Here is a 22795-nt window from a genome sequence, read left to right as displayed (position 1 = left end):
TAATTTTATTTTAAAAGAAAACTTTGTATTTGCTACTATAGATAGAACACCAGTATTACTTGCCATAAACAGAAGATCACTAAAATAAATATATTGAAGACAATACATTTTCATTACATTCTAACTGGATAATGATGCCTGCCCAAGGTTCTTAGACTGATACCTATTTTTTAGGAAATGAAGAATGGGCAGCAGGGGCTATGAAGTTCTGGAATGCTGTTAGAGCATACCTCAGTTCATTAGAAAGACAAGATGTATAAGAGAATTCTTACTATGCAGCCCAACGTTATTTAACGCTGTGTATACATGCCACCCAAACTGATCCTGCCCAACACTAGCGGCACGTGCGGCCCACAAAGAAGCCCTAGGCTGGATGGTCTTTAAGGATTCACTGCCTGACGGGGAAAGGACCCCCTGCTTCTGCTCTAGGACCTCAGGCAAGCGACTGCACTGCTTTGTCTCCCCTCTAGTAAAGTGAGTAGTATTACCTACCTCATAGATTTGGCGAGACTCATATGAAATGATATACAGAAAGGGTTTGGTAAGATGCCCTGGCCTCAGCAAATACCAGACCAATGTTAAAATCCTATGATTCTAATGTAAAATGGTACAGCTGCTGTGGAAAACAGTCTGGAAGTTCTTTAAAGAGTTAAATATAGAATTATCATATGACTTAGCAACTCTACTTCTAGGTGTATACCCAAAAGAACTGAAAACAGGCATTTTAACAAAGACTTGTACACAAATGTTTATAATAGCACTATTTACAATAGCTAAAAAGTAGAAATGACCCAATGTCTATCAACAGATGAAAGATATACAAAATGTGGTATTATCCACACAGTGGAATAATATTCAGCCAAAAAAACGAATGAAGCATTGATACATGCTACCACAGGGAGGAACACTGAAAGCATTATGTACAGGGAGAGAAGTAGCCAGACACAAAAGCTCACGCATTATATGATTAGATTTATATGAAATATCCAAAAGAGGTAATCCACAGAGACAGAAAACAGGTTAGTGGCTGCCAGAGAGAGGGGAACCGTGAGGAGGAGGAACTAGGAAATGAATGCTTATTGGGTACAGGGGTCTCACTTGGTGGAGACAGAAGTGTTTTGGGACTAGACAGAGGTGATGGTTGCACACAACCGTGAAGGTACTAAATGGATCGTACAGTTTAAAATGGTTAATTTTATGTTATGTGAATTTCACCTCAATTTAAAAAAAAAACTCCAAGGGTGATAGACATGGTATGTAACATTTAAATTTCAACTTGGTAAAACTTACAAAGGACTTTCCATGAAACTAATATTCAATGTCAAAATGAGGCTACCTTAATTATAATCAGTCTTATTATTCAAAAAAATTAAATGAATTCTAGCCTCAGTGGTGAGAATCATTCCAGTTTTACTGGAATCATAAAACGTCGTGCTAGCATGGGCCCAGAATTAAAGTGTCAAGAGTCGGAAGTCCTTTCCCTGCCGCTGAGTAAGCACGTACATTTGAACAAGCTGGTTAACCTTTCTTCCCTCGGTTTCCTCATCCATAAACTCAGGATCATAACACCCACCTAGGAAGCCTGTCGTGAGGACTGAGTGAGGTAATCCACGTAAAGCAAGTAAAACAGTGTCTGACGGAGAAGAAGCCCTTGAGAAACATCTGCTATTATTATTATTTGTACAATGGAGGTAAATAGAAGCGTGGCAAGGATTAAATGAGTTTAATGTAAAAGTACTTAGCATAATACCTGGCACGACGATTGCTACCAATGTTCCCTAGTGACCATGTCTCTCAATTTACAAATATGAAAATGGGCCTGAGAAGAGGAGGAAGAGGAGGAGGAGGCTGATGAGGCAACATCAACAGGAAGCACTAAATTCTTGTCCTTCCTTAAAAGTGAAAATTACTCATCTATCATTCATCCTCAGCTAGAAGAAACCAGAGAGCAATAATTTTTAAAAATTCAATCTACGTGACCTTTCTTTACTTCTAGGTATAACTCATTCTAGGGGTAGCCATGACCTCTGCTCCTGGAAACAAGCTACAGTGCAGCGTGGGCATAAGGGAAACAGCTCCAAATCGCTCTGTAACACACCCTTTGTTAAAGCTAAACCCTACAGAAGCGCACTGGCCCCACGAGGCATGTCTACTAAGAACACTGAGTTCAACTTATCAGTTACACTTTTGGAGAACTGAAATGTCACATTTAAGGGGTTTTTTTTCCCATAAATAAACACTGACTTTTACAGAATTCCAGTATAAGCATGAATGTAAAATGTTCCCCCACCACAAAGGGCTTGCAGCCCATTTTGCAGCCCTCATACTTCCACCATGAGGGCAGAACTCTGCCTCCACTGTGAAGGCATTCTCTTCCCTCCGGCAGTAAATCCCTACCGGAACACCGTCTGTTTTCTATAAACAGCATCCTAACTATTCTGGGGGGCGGGGGTTTCCCCAATAAGCAATGTCAGATGACCGGTGTTAGGACGAAGAGCTGAGCTCACATCACACTGGCGCCAAATCCAATTGAACTCCGTTGAAGAATCTTTGCTCACCTCTCCCTACTTAGGGTACTGCACTCAATACAAGCAAATTCAGAGGAACATCACCCGTGATGCAGGAAAGCAGCCATTGTCTCCTACTCCTGGGGCTAGGACCAGCCAGAAGAAACGCCAACCCCTGCACTACACACACAGAAGTAAGCAACAGCAGAAAGCCACCCTGTTGTAACCACCGCAGGCATCAGAAGTTCCTCAGGAGTCTAAAAACAGGGTTAACAGTACAGCTCACAGGCTGTCAGCAGGCTTCCTACCGGATCAGCAAAGGAGCTGAGCACCGAGTTCACCCGGAAACTCAGAAAGCCAAGCCGAGGTGAAAGAGCCCGCCGCCCAGCCAAGCACAGGTGGCAGACACACTGCTGAAACACTCAGATCTTTCCACACGGGATCCGTGGGCTTCGCTGGCCAGAGTCTACAGCTCTGCAAATTTTCTCCTTCGCTTAAATCTGGAAATACCTGTGAAGGGCCATGTACTGCTCTGGATGGTGGGCTGCAGCAAGGAAAACCAAGTCCCTGTCGTCTAGAGCTTATGTCCTAATAGGAGCGACATGCACTCATGTGGGGGAAGCGCTGTGGAGGAAGGAACAGTGGCCTGGGGTCGGGGGAGGGTGCACTTTTACTTAAGAAAGTCAGAGATGGCGTCTCAAATTAACATTTATTTGAACAGAAAGCTGGAAGCAGTAAGAGAGCAAGACTTACCTGCCAAAGCCTCCCGGCAGAAGGAGGAACAAACCCAAAGGCACAGAAGGAGGGGCAGCCAGGAGTGGGGAGGGAGGAGGGGGGCTGGGGGACCCTGAGTCAAGTGGGGAGTCACAGAAGCAGTGCCACAGCCTGACTCATACCCTCCGAAAGGACCACTCTGGAGTCCCCTTGATCATGCAAATGGGAGCTGTGGTAGCTGTCGAGGGTGGTGAGAAGTACTCAGTTTCCAGATCTATTTTGAAAGGATTATTTAACAGATTGAAAGGCTGAGAAACAGAGGGTGACTGTGAGATTTGGGCCTGGCTAAGCAAAGCAGAAGCATGAAGCTGCCATTTCTTGAGTCAGGAAGACTGTAGGAGGAGAGGATGGGGAGGGAAAGTTTTACAGGGGAGAAACTTCGGAACTGTCGAGTGTTCTTTACAAAAATTTTTGTAACCAAAAGCTCTGCCCCCACAGTTATGAGTTCAGAACTCAAATTCATAGCCTCCCTTGCGAGGATGCATTCAGATGATTTAATTCTTCCAATTAGATCGATCACAGCCAAACCTGCTTTGGAATCACACAAGCCGCGCAGTGCTCAGGGCTCCATTTCTGCAGCTTTCGGCAGTGGTGGTCAGAACTGGACTCCCTCCTGGGTCCCTCTGCTTCCCTGTTCACTCTGCACTTTACTACTCCCCTGACCTGCTGCGTGTGTGTAGTAAATCGTCCTGTCGTCCTGGGAATTTCTCTACATGTGCTGTGTGAGACACCTGGTGTCATGAAGACAGGACCAGTGATGTCACACGTTATCACTCCTTCCACCCTTTATTTCTCAAGCCAACAAGGAAGCAGAAGGGGGGAGAACTCAGCCAGAGATACCAGTGGACAAGGAAGAGAGCTCTCTTGGGCAGCCCAGTGGACTTGGAAAGGAATTCTGGCCTTTCAGCTTCTCTCCAGCTCTCAAAATTTGGCCAACTCCTGGGCAATAAGATCCTCTCATCTCCAAGACTCCAACGAGTGGCAAGGAACAAAGGTGGGAAGTAGAGAAGGAAAGTCTTATTTCTGTATGATGCCCAGAACGCTGAGGAGACCCTCCAAAGATGTAAAAATGCTGACGATACCTAGATTGTTGGGATATGGGAAAATCTTAGTGGAAATTTCAAGGTAACATAGCAATTAAAGGAAAGAGAAGTCTCCTTTCTGGCTGATCCCTTTAAGGAAGTATTCTGAAGTCATACAGCCCACAGACCAACAATTATTCTGATCTTTTCCTTTTCCCCAGTTCTCTCTGGCAGCAATGATAATGGTGATATTGATTAAAAAGGAACTTTTTACTTTCAGTGTTGGGAAACCATCCCTGCTTGGCTGTCTTTTCTGTGGTGCATCTTAGATTGGTTCCCTTCCCGGCAGACATGTCCCCAGCTCTCCTTGGGACCAGCTCCTACAACCATCCAAGTAGAACTAGGTATTTTCAGTCTTAGGACCAATGTGTAAAACTTAATTACCTTAATGACAGATTGTTTTTGCATTTTAATTCCAATACTTCCTTTTTGCTATTGATATTTATCTTACTCTTTGTTTCTGAATGTTTGCAGTCTTCCTAGAACTTGACCTGGGGTCTTGCCTTTGACTAACCCTGAAGAGCCAATCCCACTGGTCTGTTTAGTAGCTTAAAAAAAAAAAGTATGCTCTTAATGATTTCATACCAACAACAAAGGGAGACCAATTTGGTTAAATCTTGGAACAGTCTGTTTTCTAGAGTGAACACCCTTTTTCATAGGAAATGGGAAGGGGGTAACGCCTGCTGCTGTAGACAGCGACTAAGCTTGGGTTCGGGATTGTGCAAGACAAGGGATGTTCACGTTATACGCACACACTAACCACACGCAAGTCTCAGCTCCAGCATTTCCGGGAAGCTTCTAGCACCTGGCTCCACGGAGAGTGTTCCTCTAGAGGCCTGAGAACCTGGACCGAGCAAGGTCCCCGGTGCTGGTGAGGCTGCTGGCGAGGCGTCCGCCCAGCAACCCCACGAAGCAAGGCTGCTGCCGCTTCCTGCTTTCCCCCCTTGGAATTTGTCTTCCTGATGCTCCCACCCATCCCCTTTCTCCTCTCTCTCCACTAAAGTGGTTTTCTAATTCCATTCACGACAACAGATTTAACTCTTTTAAAGTTATTTTCAAAACTGTAAAGGCCAATGGCCTTAATAAATTTGTTGCATATAAAAATAATCAAACTGTCATTAACAACTTTTTACCAGAAAGAATGTAACTTCCTTCTACTATACAAAAGAAAAAAATTCTTTTACCCTTAGGGAAAAAACCTGTTTTAAAATACAAAGCCATCCAACTATTCTTTGCGGAGGTTAAAGAGGAGTTACAGTTAAGGCACAGAACAAAATCTTATTAAAACTTATTATTTCTACTCAGAATGCACTGTACACAGTTTATCCCAATGTTGTATAGAATACACTATTTTCAGAACGACCTAGAAAGTACTAAAGTGTAAAATGAGTAAGTAATTGCTGGATCTTTCTTTATTCCTTTTTGTGACTCCAAATAAAGTTAGCAGCTCAACCTTAAGATTTTTTACATATTAAAAAAACCTTCTACGTTTCTAACACACACCAGATATTCAGAAGAAAGAGGCTATCTGAGAAAATTTTCACTTTAAAAAGATTAAGTCAGAAAATAATTTATTGCACTGATTGCAACAATTTGCTACTCTTTGAGGAAGCTATAGCTCTTTCCCCTTTAGAAAGAATTTTAAAGAATTTGGGTCAGCAGTTGTATTAATACAATCTGTCAAGCATCAACCCACAAATTTCAGAAGACTGTATTTGAAATGACAATACTCTAAAATCTAAAACCAAAATAAAAAGACATTAACTTACAATTATCTTAAAGGGAAAACACAAGCTGGGAGATCTTATAGTCAAAGTCATTCAGCAGATGAGCAGAGTGAGGTGTGGTTTTTTCCAATACTGCACACAGATTCCGTATTAATTGACAAGGACTAAACTGTCCCAAGTCCAGTTCTGGCCACACTTCATCCCTTCAGAGCAGTGGTGACTTTCTGACTCCCTGGGGAACGGCCGGAGAACAAGCTCTCAGCAGGTGCAGCGCTGCAGGTCAGGAACCTGCAGGAACTTTCCGTCTCTGTCACCTGGCTGTTAACCTCAGCTGCACAGGGGAGTCACCCATGGGGCGCAGAAAAAGGCAGAGGGAAGCTTTTACATTCAGATGCCACTGAAACGGGCATCCAATCCAGGAGGTTTTAAAGCACGGTAGCAGATTCTAACCTTCAGCAAAGCTTGAGAACCACTCGCCTAAGACATGCCACTTAGTTTAACTTTCAGTTTATCTTCTGGTATTTTTGTTGTTGCTGTTTGTTTTTCAGGGAGCACTGAAGGAATGCAATTGGCTGATTTTACTGATATGAACTGTTAGCTTTAACTGCATGGTTGAAATTTAACATAAATATGCATCTTCAATGAAAGCAAATAAACCAAGTTTACTTAAAATATACTCAAGTATAATTTATAATGCTACCTAAAGCATATACTTGAGATTCACAGCTCAAAAATTAAAATGTAATAGAAAAGCTTAACAAATATTTTAGGTTGTAAAATACACAGAACTCATATGTAAATGACAAAATAGTATAAACGACCAACAGAGAATAGGACCTGTACACTGTAATTTTTAGAATCTCTACAACAATGTAAATGTTCAGATAAAAAAACCCCCACAAATATATCAAAATAAACTTCCTAATATAAAAGTAACTTTCCAAACTAAGAGAAGTCATTTCACATTTTCTCATTAAACTTTCAAGTATAAAGCCTGGTCTTTCCTCATTTTTTGGAAAAAGGCTAAAGGTTTAAAACTTTGTATTTAACCTGAAACGTGATCCCTTCTGATACACCTCTATCAAGAATGTCACATTGAATGCTTCGAAATATGTTGAAATTCAGCTACAGTATAAAAAGCAAATCAAACTAGTTAAGTAGCCCAGAAATTTAAATTTTAAAGTGCGAATAAAAATTACCATATCTACAAATCTTTTCAAAAGTATTTTCTTGGTACAAAACTCCATCTACAGGGAACTTTGGCATCAGGCAGCAGCACCTGCTATCTACTTGGAAGCAGAAATGTGAGGTGTAAATGCATTTTGCTGGTAAACCGTAAATACCTTCATATTCACTGATGAAGAACAAGTGAGGAAATCAAGACAAAATGTGGCCAACAAAAGGCCATTATTTATACAAATTTGCAATCCGCTGAAAAAACTCCAAACGTTTCAGGTGTACAAGCAAAACAGCTTGGCTCCAAGTCTCTTAGTACAAAACATGCATTTATAAAAATGCTGTGAATAACACAAGAGAAAGAAATCACATGGCATTCACTATTTTACTGGCCAAAAGATTTACCTTTTATGTTACTGGCTTGTTTTTTGTTTGTATGTGTCTATATCTATATACATGTAAAATAAATGTTTAATATATTATTGAATATACACACACAGATATATTTCATTACACCAGGATGCCACTATCACACAAATGTTCTGCTTAATAGACATGTGTGTAAGTGTGCGTGTGCATGTGCGTGTGCATAGACAGGTACAGGTAGGTGTCCCTAGTGAATATAAACTATCAAAAATTAGGAATCTGAATGTAAAACAGACACCAAGCACGTGTTCCTCCCCATCATGTTACACCTTCCTTTATTTCATTAAGTCAAGCCTTCCTCTCTCATCCTATCACGCCCAATTATGTTCCTTAAAAATAGGAAGTCTAAGCTCTTCTCAGAGAAAACCAAAATCAAGCCCTGACTACTGGATTCACACTTCAGATTCAGATACGTCTAAACAGACATTTCATGTCAAAAACTCTGGAATTCTTAAGTATATAACCAGTCCTCCTCACCCCATTCTTCCATACTTTTCAGAAACATTGTTCAAACTACACCAAAACGTAATTTTAACTATATTTTAAAAAGCAATTTTTTTCTTGGACTAGACTGACAATATAAAGTGACACAGGTGGGAATCCTAGAACGTGCTTGGCTCCTTAATAACCCCAAAGAAAACATTTATTTTAGCCAAACAATTGTAACGTTTGTCTCTTTTTAGAAACATCTGCTGCCAAAATAAACATTTGCATTGGAAGAAGTGCTTTGGCTGTTAAGATGGTACCAAATAAAATGCTTATGTTCTGAAATAAATATTTTACTCAGAAAGCACACAGCAAAACAGACACATCCAAAGGGAGCAGAGGATGAATTAAAGATGCAAACTCAAACACCTATTCATTTTTAAAGTCTTTTTCAAAAGAACCTCAGTTTTTAATTCAGTTGTTATTTTGACTGAAAGGGGTAAGTTATTTTTAAGGTGAGCCATCTGAACTTCAGTTCTATTTAATTTGCCATGATAACTTCTAAAACAACAATTATACTCCGTACTATTGTTGCAAAGGTCTTCACAATACAGATATGTTTTTAAAAACTAAAAAAGTAATCTTTTCCCATTATAAAAGCACTCATGAACTTAAGTCTCTCACTCTGCCCTCTTTCCCTTCTCCTGGTTTTGTAACTCCAACAGGTATCAAGTTACACAAACATCTGCAATAAGATAAGGACAGTTAAGATATCAATTCAGTAACCCTTGATAACTCAGGAAAAATCTCAGGCCACATAATTGAAATCTGCTCGACACAAATAAATGTATCTTCGCTATGGTACATATTTCTTCTGGGTGTTATTTCTTTTACATGAAAAAATCTTTTTTAAAGCAAGTCAGCACAGGCCTATGTACACATTATAATCACAAAAGACAAGAAAAAAGAAATAAAACATTTGCTGACCCACGTCCCTGCTCCAGCAAAGGATATACTGGTGCCTAAGTTTAAAAAAACAAAATCTGGAGAACTCAGATTCTAATACCCTTAAAGATTATACATTCTTTGTGTGACTCTATATTAGATGAAATCAACCAGTGCACTCTGTTAACCATCCCCAGGTTTGAATTCCAGGAGCCTAGAGGCAGAACATTCTCCACAGAGGCATAGAAAATTCATTTCCCCTCTCAGCTCAATAGAAACCCAAGTAGACTAGTTTTTAGGGCACCGTGCAAAACTAATCTGTTTAGCCATGTATTTGCCTGATGATGTGAGAGAATCAGCACGTGAAAGACCAGAAGTCTAGTTCCAGTTAATAAATACCAAAATGATGTGCTATTATCAGTCATGCTTCAAAGACCCAGGCATGAGTGTGTTTCAAAAATAAAATTATCACCATACAAATCAAGAATCACCAGGTTAATACTAAAATCAAACACTCAGTAGCCAGTTCCTCCTGACCCTCAGAGACAAAAAGTAAGCAGTGATACTATGCATGTTAAATTTCATGTAAGCCACTGCAGTTCTTTCTAACAGACTACTCATTTAAAATTCCTATCACAGGAGTGGAATGCCAGCCAAGAATCAAACTGTGACCCCTGAGCCAAAGACAACTTACCACTCAGCTGGTAAGTGGGCAACTCAATTTACAAACTTAAATTCCTGCATTTTAATCCTTTGCAGAAATATATGAGCAATATTAAATGAACTGGATTCAGCTCATTAGTGGTTCACAAACCAAGCACAGGAAGCTTTGGAGGCCATCCAAAGCAAATCATGCCTAGGTGGTGATGTCCACTCAATAAAAACTCGATGTCATCATTATCTTTCACTTTTTCCCTGAAGAACATTAGCAGCCACGACCACAACAATGCTCAGCTAGCTGCATTAACACTTGGAGAAGACGGACAGGACCAGCCGCCAATCACTATGCCAGCACCTTGTCTGTGGACCAAATTTACTTACCCAAAATTCACAAACAAAGCAACCAAATGAAAATTCCTCACCAAAGGACACAGAATAAAGCTAACAAAATAAATGTGCTCTAATAACCTTTACCAAAACCTATTTCTTTTTCCTTTTCAAATCTACTAATTAGCCTACACCTAACTGATCACATGAACTTGGTAGTGTTGTATGTCCCCTTTAAACATGTTACATACACTCAAAAATGCATTAGCAGTTCTTAGCCTTTTAGATCTCAAAACAAGATACAATGTACTTCAAGGCTGTATTACAACTACATGAAAAGGTAAAAAAGCAGTAAAGATTATTTAGAACCCTCAATTGTGATTAACTTAATATGGAAGTTTGATGTTTTACAGCCAGGGCATTCAATTTCTTACCAGATACACTTGTCCCTTCATGGTCAGAAAGATTCGTGCTTAATTAGAATTAGGCACTTCTTCCGGGTAGCAGTAAAATACTTAATCTAAAATCTTAATTAAAATTTTGCTAAAATACTTGGTGGGTAATCTTTATCAATTTGTTCCTGCAAACAAATCCAAGAGTTACTGGATTTCAGAAATATGTATAAGAGCCATCAGGATTAAATAAAACCAAAAACCTAAGAAAACTGAGGTTATTCTGTGTAACTGTGTATGTCCTCTAGTTTTAGCTTTACCTATTTGGGAAGGAAAAAATGAAAAAAAATATTCCTAGGTAGTCATCCCTCACACACCTCTACTGTTAGAGTCCCACTTCAGGAATGCAAAGTAAACCAGTGTCTTAAACTTCTAATGAGACTTTAACTCATTCAGAGGAAAAGGTAAAGGAGCATCCAGCAGCTTGCTATGAATAGCACCTTTTGAAATGACTTTCATATTTCACTTCAGGAAAGTATGGTGGAAAGGAAAGTGCAGAAACAGGGGGTAGTGGCATCAGCTTCCCCCACTAGTCCTGCTATTTCTCATTGCCTTTCTGTCTCTACTCTCTCCCTGTAGCCAGAGTATCATACAGAACTGTCAGCCCCCAAATGAAATCAGCTATAGCATGGAATGAGGGCGCTCAGCTGTAGCTGCCTCAGCCTTCTTTCCCTCAACTAAGGGAAAATTAGCTTTCAAACTAAAAAAAAAAGAGCGAGAAAGAGAGAGGAAAAAAAAATCACAACTTTAACCTTACTTTTCAATCATTTACAAATTATCTTTGTCTCATAATTAGCAGCCTCAACTAAAGATTTTTACTCTAGGCAGCAAAATATTACTGGAAGAAAGGAGTAATACTGAATAAAATTATGAGCAGTACTATGGCTGCTAGAATTCTGAGTGGCCAATCTTTAATAAACAAAGAGTGAGAACTTGCGACAATAACGAAGGCCATTTAAGGAACAAAAAGCTGGGAGTCAAAAGCTGAGTTCCTTTCATCTTTCCTCACAACCCCCTTGAAATAAAAACATCACCAAAGGATGAACTAACTAAGATAAAGAGGAAAGACAATTTTCAGTCTCTAGAAAGAAAAGGCTCAGATGCAACTTATTCATGAACTTTTACGACAGCAGTGGAGCATATGAAGTGGGATGTATCACTCTCCACACCCACTTTAGAGAGAACAAGCGTTCTACCCAATTTTTTTCCCCACAAATGATTTTTGGTCAAACGTAGGGAAGAACTTCCTGAGGAAGCACTGGAAGACTCTGGAATGGGTTACTGGCAACACTATGGAATGACCAATCTGGACAGCACCCAGGGCATCACCCGATGCACCGCCGGGTTAAAGCATGGAGTGGGAATTTACACAGAAGCCCTTCTGCTGTTCCTAGTAACTAAATACTCTAACAAGTCTGAATCTAATTTACTCTTTTCCAAGGCCAACATAACAAGGATATACTCTCCAGTACCGAAGAGACTCTAGGCTTACTATTGCTAGACGTAGAGAGTCTTTTAGGGTAACTACAACTACTTGATTCTAGACAAAAACGAGGAAAAGCACCGGATCTTTTTTAACAGCAAGAAAAGTCTTTTTTGTTTGTTTTAAGTAAAAACACAAAACCATCAAAACCTAAGAAAACTGATACACATCATATTCTCTTACATGAACTACAGAAATCTTTTTCAAAAGGTACAGAAGAAATAATATGTCAAGAAACAAAAGCAAAAATTAACTTTCTGGGAGACAAAAAAAATTTAAGTTGATGCCATCTTTATGAGAAAGATCTTTAAGTAACTTAAAACTTCACCTTAAGAAGTTTATTCATAGCTCAAAAACGGACACTGACATCAGAAATATTAGAAAGTCTAGTTCACTTTGGGACTTAGATCTATATAACTTGCTGCAAAATGATGACACGGCCCATCTTTCAAATATAGCTTATAACAGGCGTTCTACCAAACAGGATTTTTGTCCCCTTTGTGCTAAGAAGCTCACTTTTTCTTCTTAAAAAGAGAAAGGGGAAAAAAATTTTTACCTGTGATTATTTCAAGAAACTATGAAAATTAAAAGCAGAAAATCAGTGAAATGCCTCCTAATGCTCTCAAAACTCACCTTCAGTGGACAGTAAAAGATAAAGCAGAACTACAACCAATTATGGGGGAGAGCGGAGTGAAACCAGCACAAACCTGCTGCTGTGGGTACTGCATTCCTCCCATGGCCCCTGGGGTCCGACCCTGAATGCCGATGGGGTACCGCTGTGGGCCTGGGGGGCCGTAGGAGCCTCCCGGGTAAGGGCTGCTCTGCTGTGGCTGAGAATGAGGGTTGCTGCCCATCCCATACAGCTGAGGTCTCTTCATCACCATGGGATCCATTGGGCTGCCCTGTGGAGAAATTAAGGAAGAAGTAGACTTATTAAGTCATTATTACAAAGGCAGTAAGTTTGTTACGCTAATAAATACATTAAAAACACAAGTACCTTTACTTTTGAAAATATTGAAAACAATTATCTATCAAATAAAACCCAGAAGAGCATTAATTTAAAAACCTAGGTGGATACAAGACATTTAGTTTTGTTACTTTTAGCAATGTTTTAAAATTAAGAGGGATCCGGAGCAAACAATACAAGGAAAGATTTTGCATCTAAGCAGAGAGGAAACATTTGCATCTAAAATTCTACTCTGCAAATGGGAAAGGGGCATGATAGGTAATCTCACCCAGCTCCTTTTAACTTACCGAGTGGTTGGGAACCCTTTCTGACTTCAAAGTATTCTTAGAACAGCTACTTTATTTTAGAACTGAGTCTGCAAGTCCTGATCAAACATTAATGCATCCGAGTGCTCATTAGAAAGTGAAAGAGTAGATTTTAGATAATACAGAACGTCTAGGGTAAAAATTTTCAAAGATCACTAGTGTGCACGAATAAGCACCCAGACTGTGAGTCACAAGCCACCTTCCCTGTGTAAGGAAGCAAGTTACCAAACATAACCAGTTCAAAACCACACTGAGTTTTATTTTTGGCATGGTGAGTCAGCCCATGGGCCTCGGGGCTGAGGCCATTCAGGAGGGTTCGAACCGGTGCCTCAGCCTGGGCTTTCACGCCCCGGGCGCTTCAAAGGAGCAAAGCGGTGGTGGGGGCAGTCCCTCGCGGCAGTGCAACAAAGGATCCTTCCTTCCTTCCTTCCAAAACCGTATATTCACGCCTACTGTGTGCCAGGCTCTATGTTCTCACTGAGTACAGGGGGACTCTCAGGAAGGCTTGGTGATTAGCACGGTACATGGGGAGAAGCCAAGTTCAAGGCAGGAAGGGGCACGGCGCGGAGTATCGCAAAGCAGAAGAAACAGCATAAAGCAAAAGCTCAAGGGAGACTAGCTGCCTGGCATGTATATGGTAACATGAGCAGTTTACATCCAAATGAAGCAGAGAAGCAGCAGCTGAAGCAGGCAGAAGCCAGAAGATGGGTGAGCCTTATATGTCATTTTAAGGGCTTCAGATTGTATCCTGGGGATAAACCATTGGGTGTTTAACAGAGAGCTATAGTCAGATCTGCCTTTTGGAAGGGCCGCTGTCTCTGCAGCTGCCTGGAGCCAGGGGGGGCTGCTGCAGCAGGCAGGTGAGCTGAGTCCTGGGCTGGTAGCAGTGGTGGGTGAAAGCGAGCCCACGTTTAAGTAAAAGGATGGAAACGCAGCACGATTTGGGAGGCCAACTGAGTGACAGAAGACAGGAGTCAAGGGTAGCTTACCAGATGGTAGGACACCAGGGGAGAGAGAGCATGCAGGGGCAGGAGCATTTCAGCCCTCTCCCCCGGGTGGGAGCCTTCACTATTCTGCACACTAAATGGGAGGCTCCTATAAGAAATCCAGGTGAATGTATCCAGAAGGAAGAGTCACCATTGCGTCTCCAGCTTGGGGAGCATCATAAATAGGGAAGTCAGCATACAGGACAGCGCTCCTGGAGGGCAGTGATTCTTGTTCTATTCACATTCTATCTCCAGGACACAAGACAAACAGTGTGCCTGGCATGAAGTAAGCAATCTGACGTGTGTAAACTCAAGCACTTGATCCAGGAAGAATATATGAAAAGAGAACAATGGGTAGAAGACAAAATTCTAGAGACTAACTATTTAAGGAAAAATGGGAAAGGAGTCCACAGTAAGGCCAAAAGAACGGCCAGAAACTATAGTCAGAGGCTGCAGAAGGTGTGATGTACCGGAGGAGAAGGGAGCATGCCCGGCAGCCCAGGTGTCTGACAGGTGAGGGCGAACACTCTCCTGCGCTTGATGAGCAGGAGGTAACTGCTGAGCTGGGCAAGGGCACCTCTCATCGCAGAGTTAAGGGCGGCTCCTGGAAGACCAGGAGCTGAGGCATGAACAGGAGGTGAGGGGGAGCCAGGAGTGTAGACCCCAAACTCAAGCTGGGGAGGCTCCAAGAACCACCAGTCCTCCCTCCCCGTACACCCACCCCCAGGCTGCCCCTGCTCCCGGTCTCTACCCTCCCTCCTTCTTAGGGGTACCCTGGTGCTCATTTCAATGACTTGAGTAATCCACTCATCACATTATCTACTAAGTACCTACTGTGTGCACTGTCCCTGTGTGGGCAACAGGAGGCAAAAAATGGACAAGTGTCAGTGGCTATCCTGAAGAAATAAACAGGTCACAGAAGGAGACAGTCTGAACAAAGATCACAGTGCAACCCAGAAGACATCCTAAAGGGACACCAGGGCCCTATGAGGAGGGAGCATCCCAGTGGGCCTGAGTTTTAACAAAGCCCTCCTAGAGAAATACCTGAGCGGAGTCCTGAGGGATTCACAGGAATTTGCCAGGAACTGATCTGACTTGAATGAAAATATGTGTCAGCCAAATAGTTCTGCTCAAATTTCACAATTTCATGGAACTAATTGTGTTACTTTCACCAGTCAAGAAAAATGTTTACTTTCAATGACAGAAGCTGCTCAAACAATATACTGATGCTCCACAACCTGTGCCAACTTCACAGTTCAGCACAGAACATACATGTTAACCTCATGTCATGAAACTATGATCACAAACTAAGAATTAAGTTTTCCCGGAATGATTTAAATTCGAATTTATGCCTAAGAAAAGCAAAATGTAATGATTTTCCACACTTGCTTTCGAAAGATAAAAATAAAACTTTCTATGGAAGTGTGAAAATCAAGGCTGAGCTGGTGATGCCAGAATCCGCAGAGTGAATGAATGGCCCACAGAGAGACTGAGTAAATCAGATTTCAGGCTAAATTTCCAACACGGGGCCCCGGGGCAGCCCTATCCTCACATTCTGTCTGAACTGGCCAGGGCACAGGGCAGGTCTGCTCGTTTCACTTTAAACACCGCGCAACCCAAACTGGCTTAATTAAAGTAGAAATTTTAAACGGGAAAATGATTGCAATGTCTATATTTTAATGCTATAGATAACAGTGCAGCAAATTCATCTTATCAGTGACTAAAATTGTTTTGTAGTATCTGTCTCATCACTGCCATAAACTCTCACAGTCCTACTTAAAATTCAGTTAATTTGCACCCATGTCAAAATGTTAGCTTAACCCTGAGATTTCTGAAAATCAAAAGCATGAAATACACAGATTATCTCTACCTCTCAAAAAGGCAGCAAATGCCTTTCAGTGAGAGTTCAGATAGGAAAACAGATACTTTCACAGTGCAAATTATTTAATTTTAACCTTCTCTCCTTATGGGCTATTATTAAATATTCATCCACAATCCAGATTCATCCCGCTGTGTACTCTTGCTATTTTTAACACTAAATATATACAACTGCAGGATCTCAACCCCTGCTTTTTACTACTATCTCCTTAAAGAAACCAAAAACCAAATCGAATCTAAGACTTTTCCAAAAAACATAATGGCCAAGTCACTTTCCATATTCACATCTAACCCAAAACAATTTCGTGTTTTTACCGTCTAACCTTCTATTGATAGATTCCAGGATATCACCATTTTCATTTCTCACATAAAATGTCTATATCAGAGACATCATCCACATTATGAATAGTTCTCAAATATTTCTCTAAATATGTCATTTCAAGCACATTTTTTCTTTCTAGATACCATTCCACAACTGCTGTGGTTTGAACTTAATTCCATAAATTGAGACAAGTGCTTAAAGAAAGAAACCCATAATGTATACAACCCATTTTCAAAGAGGTCCTGGGGAGGGCATAGCTTAAGTGGCAGAACACATGCTTAGCATGTACAAGGTCCAGGGTTCAATCCCCAGTACTGTCTCTAAAAATAAATAAATAAACATACTCCTCTCCCCCAAGAAAACTTAATAAATAAATAAATCACTCTTCAAAAAATATTTTTTAAAAAATATTAACTAGTCTAGGTTTACTCAGCTTCTAATTAACTTTATTACTCAGTAAGACTTTCATGTAACTCCTCCTTATTAAAAATGGCTTTTAAATATGTATGTACTTAGAGATGAACTCATGTAGGTACAAGCTATGCATCTCACACACACAAACATTTAGTTTTCTCTCTCACTAAATGCGAAAAAGAATACCAACCTCATGATTACAATGAAAATCAAATTAGTGGGAATTGAAATGATCTCAGAGCCACTAATAGTTCAAAGAAAACTGAAAGAACCCAACAATTCAACAATTACAGAATATGAGAATGAACCACAAAAATATCAACATAGTGGAACATACAGGGACATGGAAAAGTACATATGAAATAAAGTCAGACGTTGCAGAGTGATGTGCATGAATTACAGCTATGTGAAAACTCAGCTGATAATGATCAAGGCCAGCCACCGTGACCTGTAAGTAGTGACTGTCATATCATGAAGCAATCTATGTTGACTTTTCTGTGATGATGTCTAAATATAACTCTAAAATGCCTCTGTTTTTTCCCAGGCATCCTGCAACATTACTATGGCTTGCTGTGGGGTGGGGGTGGATGGGACACAGCTGTCCCGCGTTCCTCCTCCTCGCCCTCCCATCCCTGCACCCACACCCGCATTTGCAGCACAAACAAGCCGGAGGATGCTCCACTCTCCTCTTTGCTGGTCTAAAACCAGGCTCCCTCAAGCCTGGGTTCAAGGACCACAGAGATCCCCCTTCACCACACCCCAGTAACACTATCTGTGGGACCTGCTGGAATCTCTCCTATGCAGCTTGTAACCGACTTCTGAGTTGCCTTGTATCAATCTTTAACTCACTGTTTTTTTCATTTTTCATGTGTTATTTCTTACCTCCCAAGTACACTAAAATGGTGATGTCCACACTTTGCGCTTTTAACGTCCCACTTAGCATACAGCACGAATAGCTTAGATGATCATGGGGACTCAGTAACAGCCTGGGAATGAGGACTGGTCACATAGAGTGAAGTGTTTTCGAAAAATAAAAAGTAAAACTCACTAGCCAATTTCTGCATCAATTCTGTACACACAGGCAGAAGATGCATGTCAAGTCAAAGATAATACATGATGCAACACCAGTACTCAAGTTCTTCTCTTAATGGCATTAAAATTGCTTTAAGTCAAAAGCAGGAGAGGGGCACAGAAGACTCTTCCCTCATAAATAGTGCATATTCCTCTTCAAGCCAGAAAATACCAAGATTGTCAGCCCACCTCCCCCGTCTCCTATTACACAGTTGGTTAACAGACTCTAGTGGCAGAAGTTTTTCTTTATCTCTGCTTACTCTCATTTTGTTTGTCTCTGGTCACTATTCTAAAATATCTAACATATTAACTGCATTTTCTATTGATGTCAACCACCAATTAAGTCAGCATGTCATTTCCTTCATGCCTTCACTTCCTCCAAGGCACTGATAAAAATATTGAAGAGGTCAAGGGAGAGGACAGAGGCCTGGCTAACTGCTAGTGCCATTCATAAAGACTGGCATAAATCCAGGCACCAGCATTCTTGGAGGAAGGTCTTCATTAGAAACCTTAGGAAAATCCTTTCCACTCAGCTGTCACACTCTTCCAAATCACTCTCTACACTCGTTATGCAAGCACAAGTCCGTATCTGCCTTTGGATGACAACCTCTTACCCAATTCAAATGCCTCCATCTTTTACAATACGTAAAACAAATAGTCCAAAGTTTAGAAAAATAGTAAAAATTTGAGATTAAAAAGTACAAGGTAAAGGCAGGGGGTTTAGACAGACAAACCTGGGTGTAAACTCTGTCTACACTACTCATTAGCTACGTAAAATTAACAGAGTACACAGTTGTGTTCGCCTCTGGTGCTGCAGAAGGATTAAATGAGGTGCCACAGGATTTATCACGTGGTAAGAGTTTCCTAAATCTTTTTTCTCTTCCTCGTAACAAATTAGCAAATTGAAGTCAGAGTGAAAAACAAAAAAAAATCACTCAATAATTTAATCTATTTATTTTCTTGTCTTCCCAGCATACTGTTAATTAAAGGTGGAAATTTTGTCTTACACATCTGTGCATACTCGGCACTTAATACAATGCCTGACATGATTAACATTTGCTGAACAGGAAAAGCAGTGGCTTCCTCAGCCCCACAGCACCGGTTCACAGTAGGGCCCCATCAGATGGCAGGCCTCTCGATGCCCAAAAGGTACAAGAGGCAAAGAAGTATGCATCACTGTAGACAAAGCTTCCCCGTTCACAGGTTCACGAAGCCACAGCTTCCATTACCTCCTCTCGTCTGTGTCCCCTTCCCCCCCCCCCAATTCATCACCCTGGGTTGGTTTCTCTCAGCCCCAGAGCCCTATACCCAACTGCCACCCAACATTCCTGCCTGGGTGCCTAGGATCCTCTCCTCCTGGTTCTGATCTCAGTGGAAGACATCCCTACCCTGATGTACAAGTCAGAGTCCAGGACGCCTCCAGACTCCTCTCTCCTCCCCACCATGGCCAACCCCTCACCAAGTCCGGTGAGCTGGACCCATCATTGTGGTCAAGAAGAAATCTCCCCATCCAACCACACCGGCCTCTTTGGGGCTGTCAAAAAACCACGTCCCATCCCACCCCTGGGCCTTCAGCTACAGTGTGCCCTCCCCGAAGGAGCTCTGCCCTCCACGAAGGAGCTCTCGCACAGAACTCAGTGCTACAGCCTTGTCCACAGAGAAGCCCTCCCCAAACACCGGACTGGGGCAGGATCCTCTCAAAATTCACTGTGCTTCTCCTTCACAGCACTCGTCAAAGAATATTTGTGTGACTACTTGACAAATGTCCCCAACTAGACTGTCCCACAGGAAAAGGAACAGGGAAGTGAAGAAAGCAAATATTAAACCCATTTACAGCTATCATCTTGGTACCAGACAGTAAGTCCAGAAATTTAGATTGTTTTGGTTCTCCGGTTTTCGCCTGATTTTTATAAATGGGCAAAACCTATTATTTGCCTAATCCCCAAGCTCAACAACTTGTAAGTCAATTCAACGAGCAAATTACTGTCTGACTGAACTATACTCTCAAATTTAATGTAGCAAACAATAATTTTACAAACAAGCTGAAGTTTATATTTTTTTTATTTCAAGAGTAAATGATATCTAAAAGGAATATCAAAATAGTAATGGAATGTCTATTTTCCCTCAGATTTGTTATTTTCATCATCTAAAACAACTATAAAACTATTACCATGGTTTTAATTTCTAAAATTTACATCTCTAAGTACACAATTTTGTTGATATTCATGTACCACTACTGACAACCTATTCACAGGCTCTTATTTAAAAGGGAAATAAGATGGTCTATTTCCCATATACAGATTTAAATCAAAAAAGGAAGCTTTTCTGAGATTATGTCAAATTTCAACCCCTACCACTTTTAAAACTAAGTAATGCTGAACAAAGTCACCACTTAACTTCCCCACATCTCAACTAACTCATCTATATACCAGGAACACTAGCAGTATCACTATAGAGCTGTCACAGAATTGGTGACAATACAGCCAAGCTCTTGGTATATAACAGGCTTTTAATAGTGATAGATTTTATTATCATCATTATTATATGGAGGTATAACTCCAGAATAATCACTATGAGGCATGGATGCCCTCCATCCCCCCATTAATGTGCAAAAGGCAGGCACTGCTAATCAGACACAGCATTCATTTTCCTGAAGTTCACTAAGCCTCAGAATCTCACCCTGTGGAGTGGCAGGCAGCCACTAACAGTTATCAGATTTTGCAAACAAGTAGAAACCAATTTGCTATCTCTAGTACAATGGAAACACATAAAGTTTGACATTGGATAGACCTGGATTCATATCCCCCTCCTCGTGTTTCTGACTAGCCATGAAATACGTTGTGTAAATTATTCCAGTGCTCCATGCCTCCATTTTCCCATCTTTCAAGTGCAGATAATATCTCCTTCAAAAAGACAATTATTCTAAAGGTGTCTGGTGTATTGTTTGCATGGATACACAATTCTACAGACACATCAGAGCAGTACCTAAAGACAAATAGAAAAGTTACTGATTTCTCCAGTAAGCTCCATGCCTCTTTCAAAGTATTTGATTAATTTTTTTAATTAACAACTTTAAACTTGTATTAAAGAAAATGCCATTAAAAAAAATAAATGACTGATAGCAACTGACTTACCTGTCTGTGGACAAAGAGTGCCTGCTTTGCTGATACACAGACTACAGCCCCCTGATATAAACAGGCTTCTCAGAGATCTGGCCCCGTTGAAGATCTACTTTATCAGAGCCATAATTAAGTGAAAGTGAAAGCATATATTGACTCTTATTGTAATATGATTGTTCAAAGGAAAAAATTAACATGACATATATAGTCAAATATTACAGACTGAAAAAGACAAGGCAGCTAAAAGCAACACACAGGCTCTGGTCAGGGCACTACACTGAAGCAAAGAAGGTTACTATACAGATGCCATTAAGACAGTAGACAAAATAAGGGCAGGTTCAAGTACTGCATCAAAGGTAAACATCCTGACAGGGATAACTGCACTGCGCTATAAAAGAATAACCTTGTTCCCAGGAAATACACCAGGACTCTGGGGCTCAAACCTATTAAGGAGTAAAGACGCAGGATGTATGCAACCTACTCTCAAAAGATTCTGGGAAAATATAGTGTAGATAGGGAGGCGGGCAGATAAAGTAAATGTAGCAAAATATTAAAAATTGATGTATCAGAGTAAAAGCATATGGGATTTCTCTGTATAATTCTCATAACTTTCCTATAAATTTGAAATTATTTCAATATAAAAGGGGGAGGGGTAAAAAAGAAAGACAAGGATAACTGAAAAGCAAAATAATCACTACCCCTCACATCTGCAAGTGTGCACCGGCTCCAAACCAAGGGCCACCAGTGACCGCGCAGCGCTGGAGGGGCCCCAGCAGGCTGAGGGGCGGGGGCGCGGGAGGACGACAGGCAAGGAAACTTGGAGAACTCCTGGGAGAGGGAGCACGGAGGGAAGAAAGGAGTGTGCCTGATAAGCTGGGGTGCACTTTCCCTAAGGTACTCAAGTTGGCAAAACAGGTACTGAATACATATTTTTAAATACATTTTTCTAAAAATTCTTAGGAAGCTTACATTTCACAAAAATTTTTATTTATTTATTTTTAAAAAAGATCTTCCAGGTTAAAATCCTGCTCTGGTAGAGACCCTTTCCCACAAATCACCTTTTCAGGTTATCACCCTCAACCCTCAAGACGTAATGAGGCTTCTGCTCCCTGAGCTTTCTTACTATGAGGTCCTACTATGCTGAGGTCGCAACCAAGCACTTAAAGATCTCTTCCCTACAAAGGGTGCACACAGACCAGCTCCACTAGCAAGCAGCGCCCCCGAGGGCGGAAGGGCAGGGGGGCAGCCGCCAGCGAGTTCTCAGGTTTAAAATAAGGAAAACAACTACCCAAATGAAAGCATACCTGGGATGTTCAAATTATTTTTTACAAATTAAATGTATCTGGGATTTTCAAGTCATTTTTCACAAATAAAAACCTGAATTATTCCAAAACTGTGGCTGACGAAGGCTTCAGTTGGAGGAAACAAAGGGTACAGAGACTGCCAACTAGTTAACAGTTTATTTGCTTGCTGTGCAGATGGAGCCTAACTTTCCAACTACCCAACCTTAGGGCGCAGCAGAGTGAGGTGAAGTACACAGACTCTGAAGTGAAGGCCAGCTTGCCTACACCCGGCTCACGACATTCTGTGTGATCTTAGGCAGATCACGTGAATTCTCTGAACTTCAGCTTCCTTCTCCGAAAAGTTAGGATAATAATAGTACATACCTCGCAGCATTGTTACAAGGATTAAATAACAGTAGATACAAAACCCTCAGACCAGCGCCTGGCAAACAGTAAGTGCTCAAT

At 41.0% G+C, this 22795-nt stretch overlaps 1 protein-coding gene across 8 annotated transcripts in view; it reads right to left on the bottom strand.

Moving 5' to 3' along the window:
* Positions 1 to 22795, bottom strand: part of ARID1B (AT-rich interaction domain 1B) — a 380554-nt gene that overhangs the window by 322399 nt on the left and 35360 nt on the right. For all 8 annotated transcript variants that reach the window (XM_072966099.1, XM_072966096.1, XM_072966101.1 and 5 more), the window contains exon 2: positions 12693 to 12887. In XM_072966099.1, the coding sequence (XP_072822200.1) occupies positions 12693 to 12887 (195 nt within the window). The remainder of the gene's footprint in view (positions 1 to 12692; positions 12888 to 22795) is intronic.

The sequence above is a fragment of the Vicugna pacos genome, chromosome 8 (assembly GCF_048564905.1).
Source record: "Vicugna pacos chromosome 8, VicPac4, whole genome shotgun sequence".
Classification (NCBI taxonomy): domain Eukaryota; kingdom Metazoa; phylum Chordata; class Mammalia; order Artiodactyla; family Camelidae; genus Vicugna; species Vicugna pacos.
This window is presented reverse-complemented; position numbering and strand designations above follow the sequence as displayed.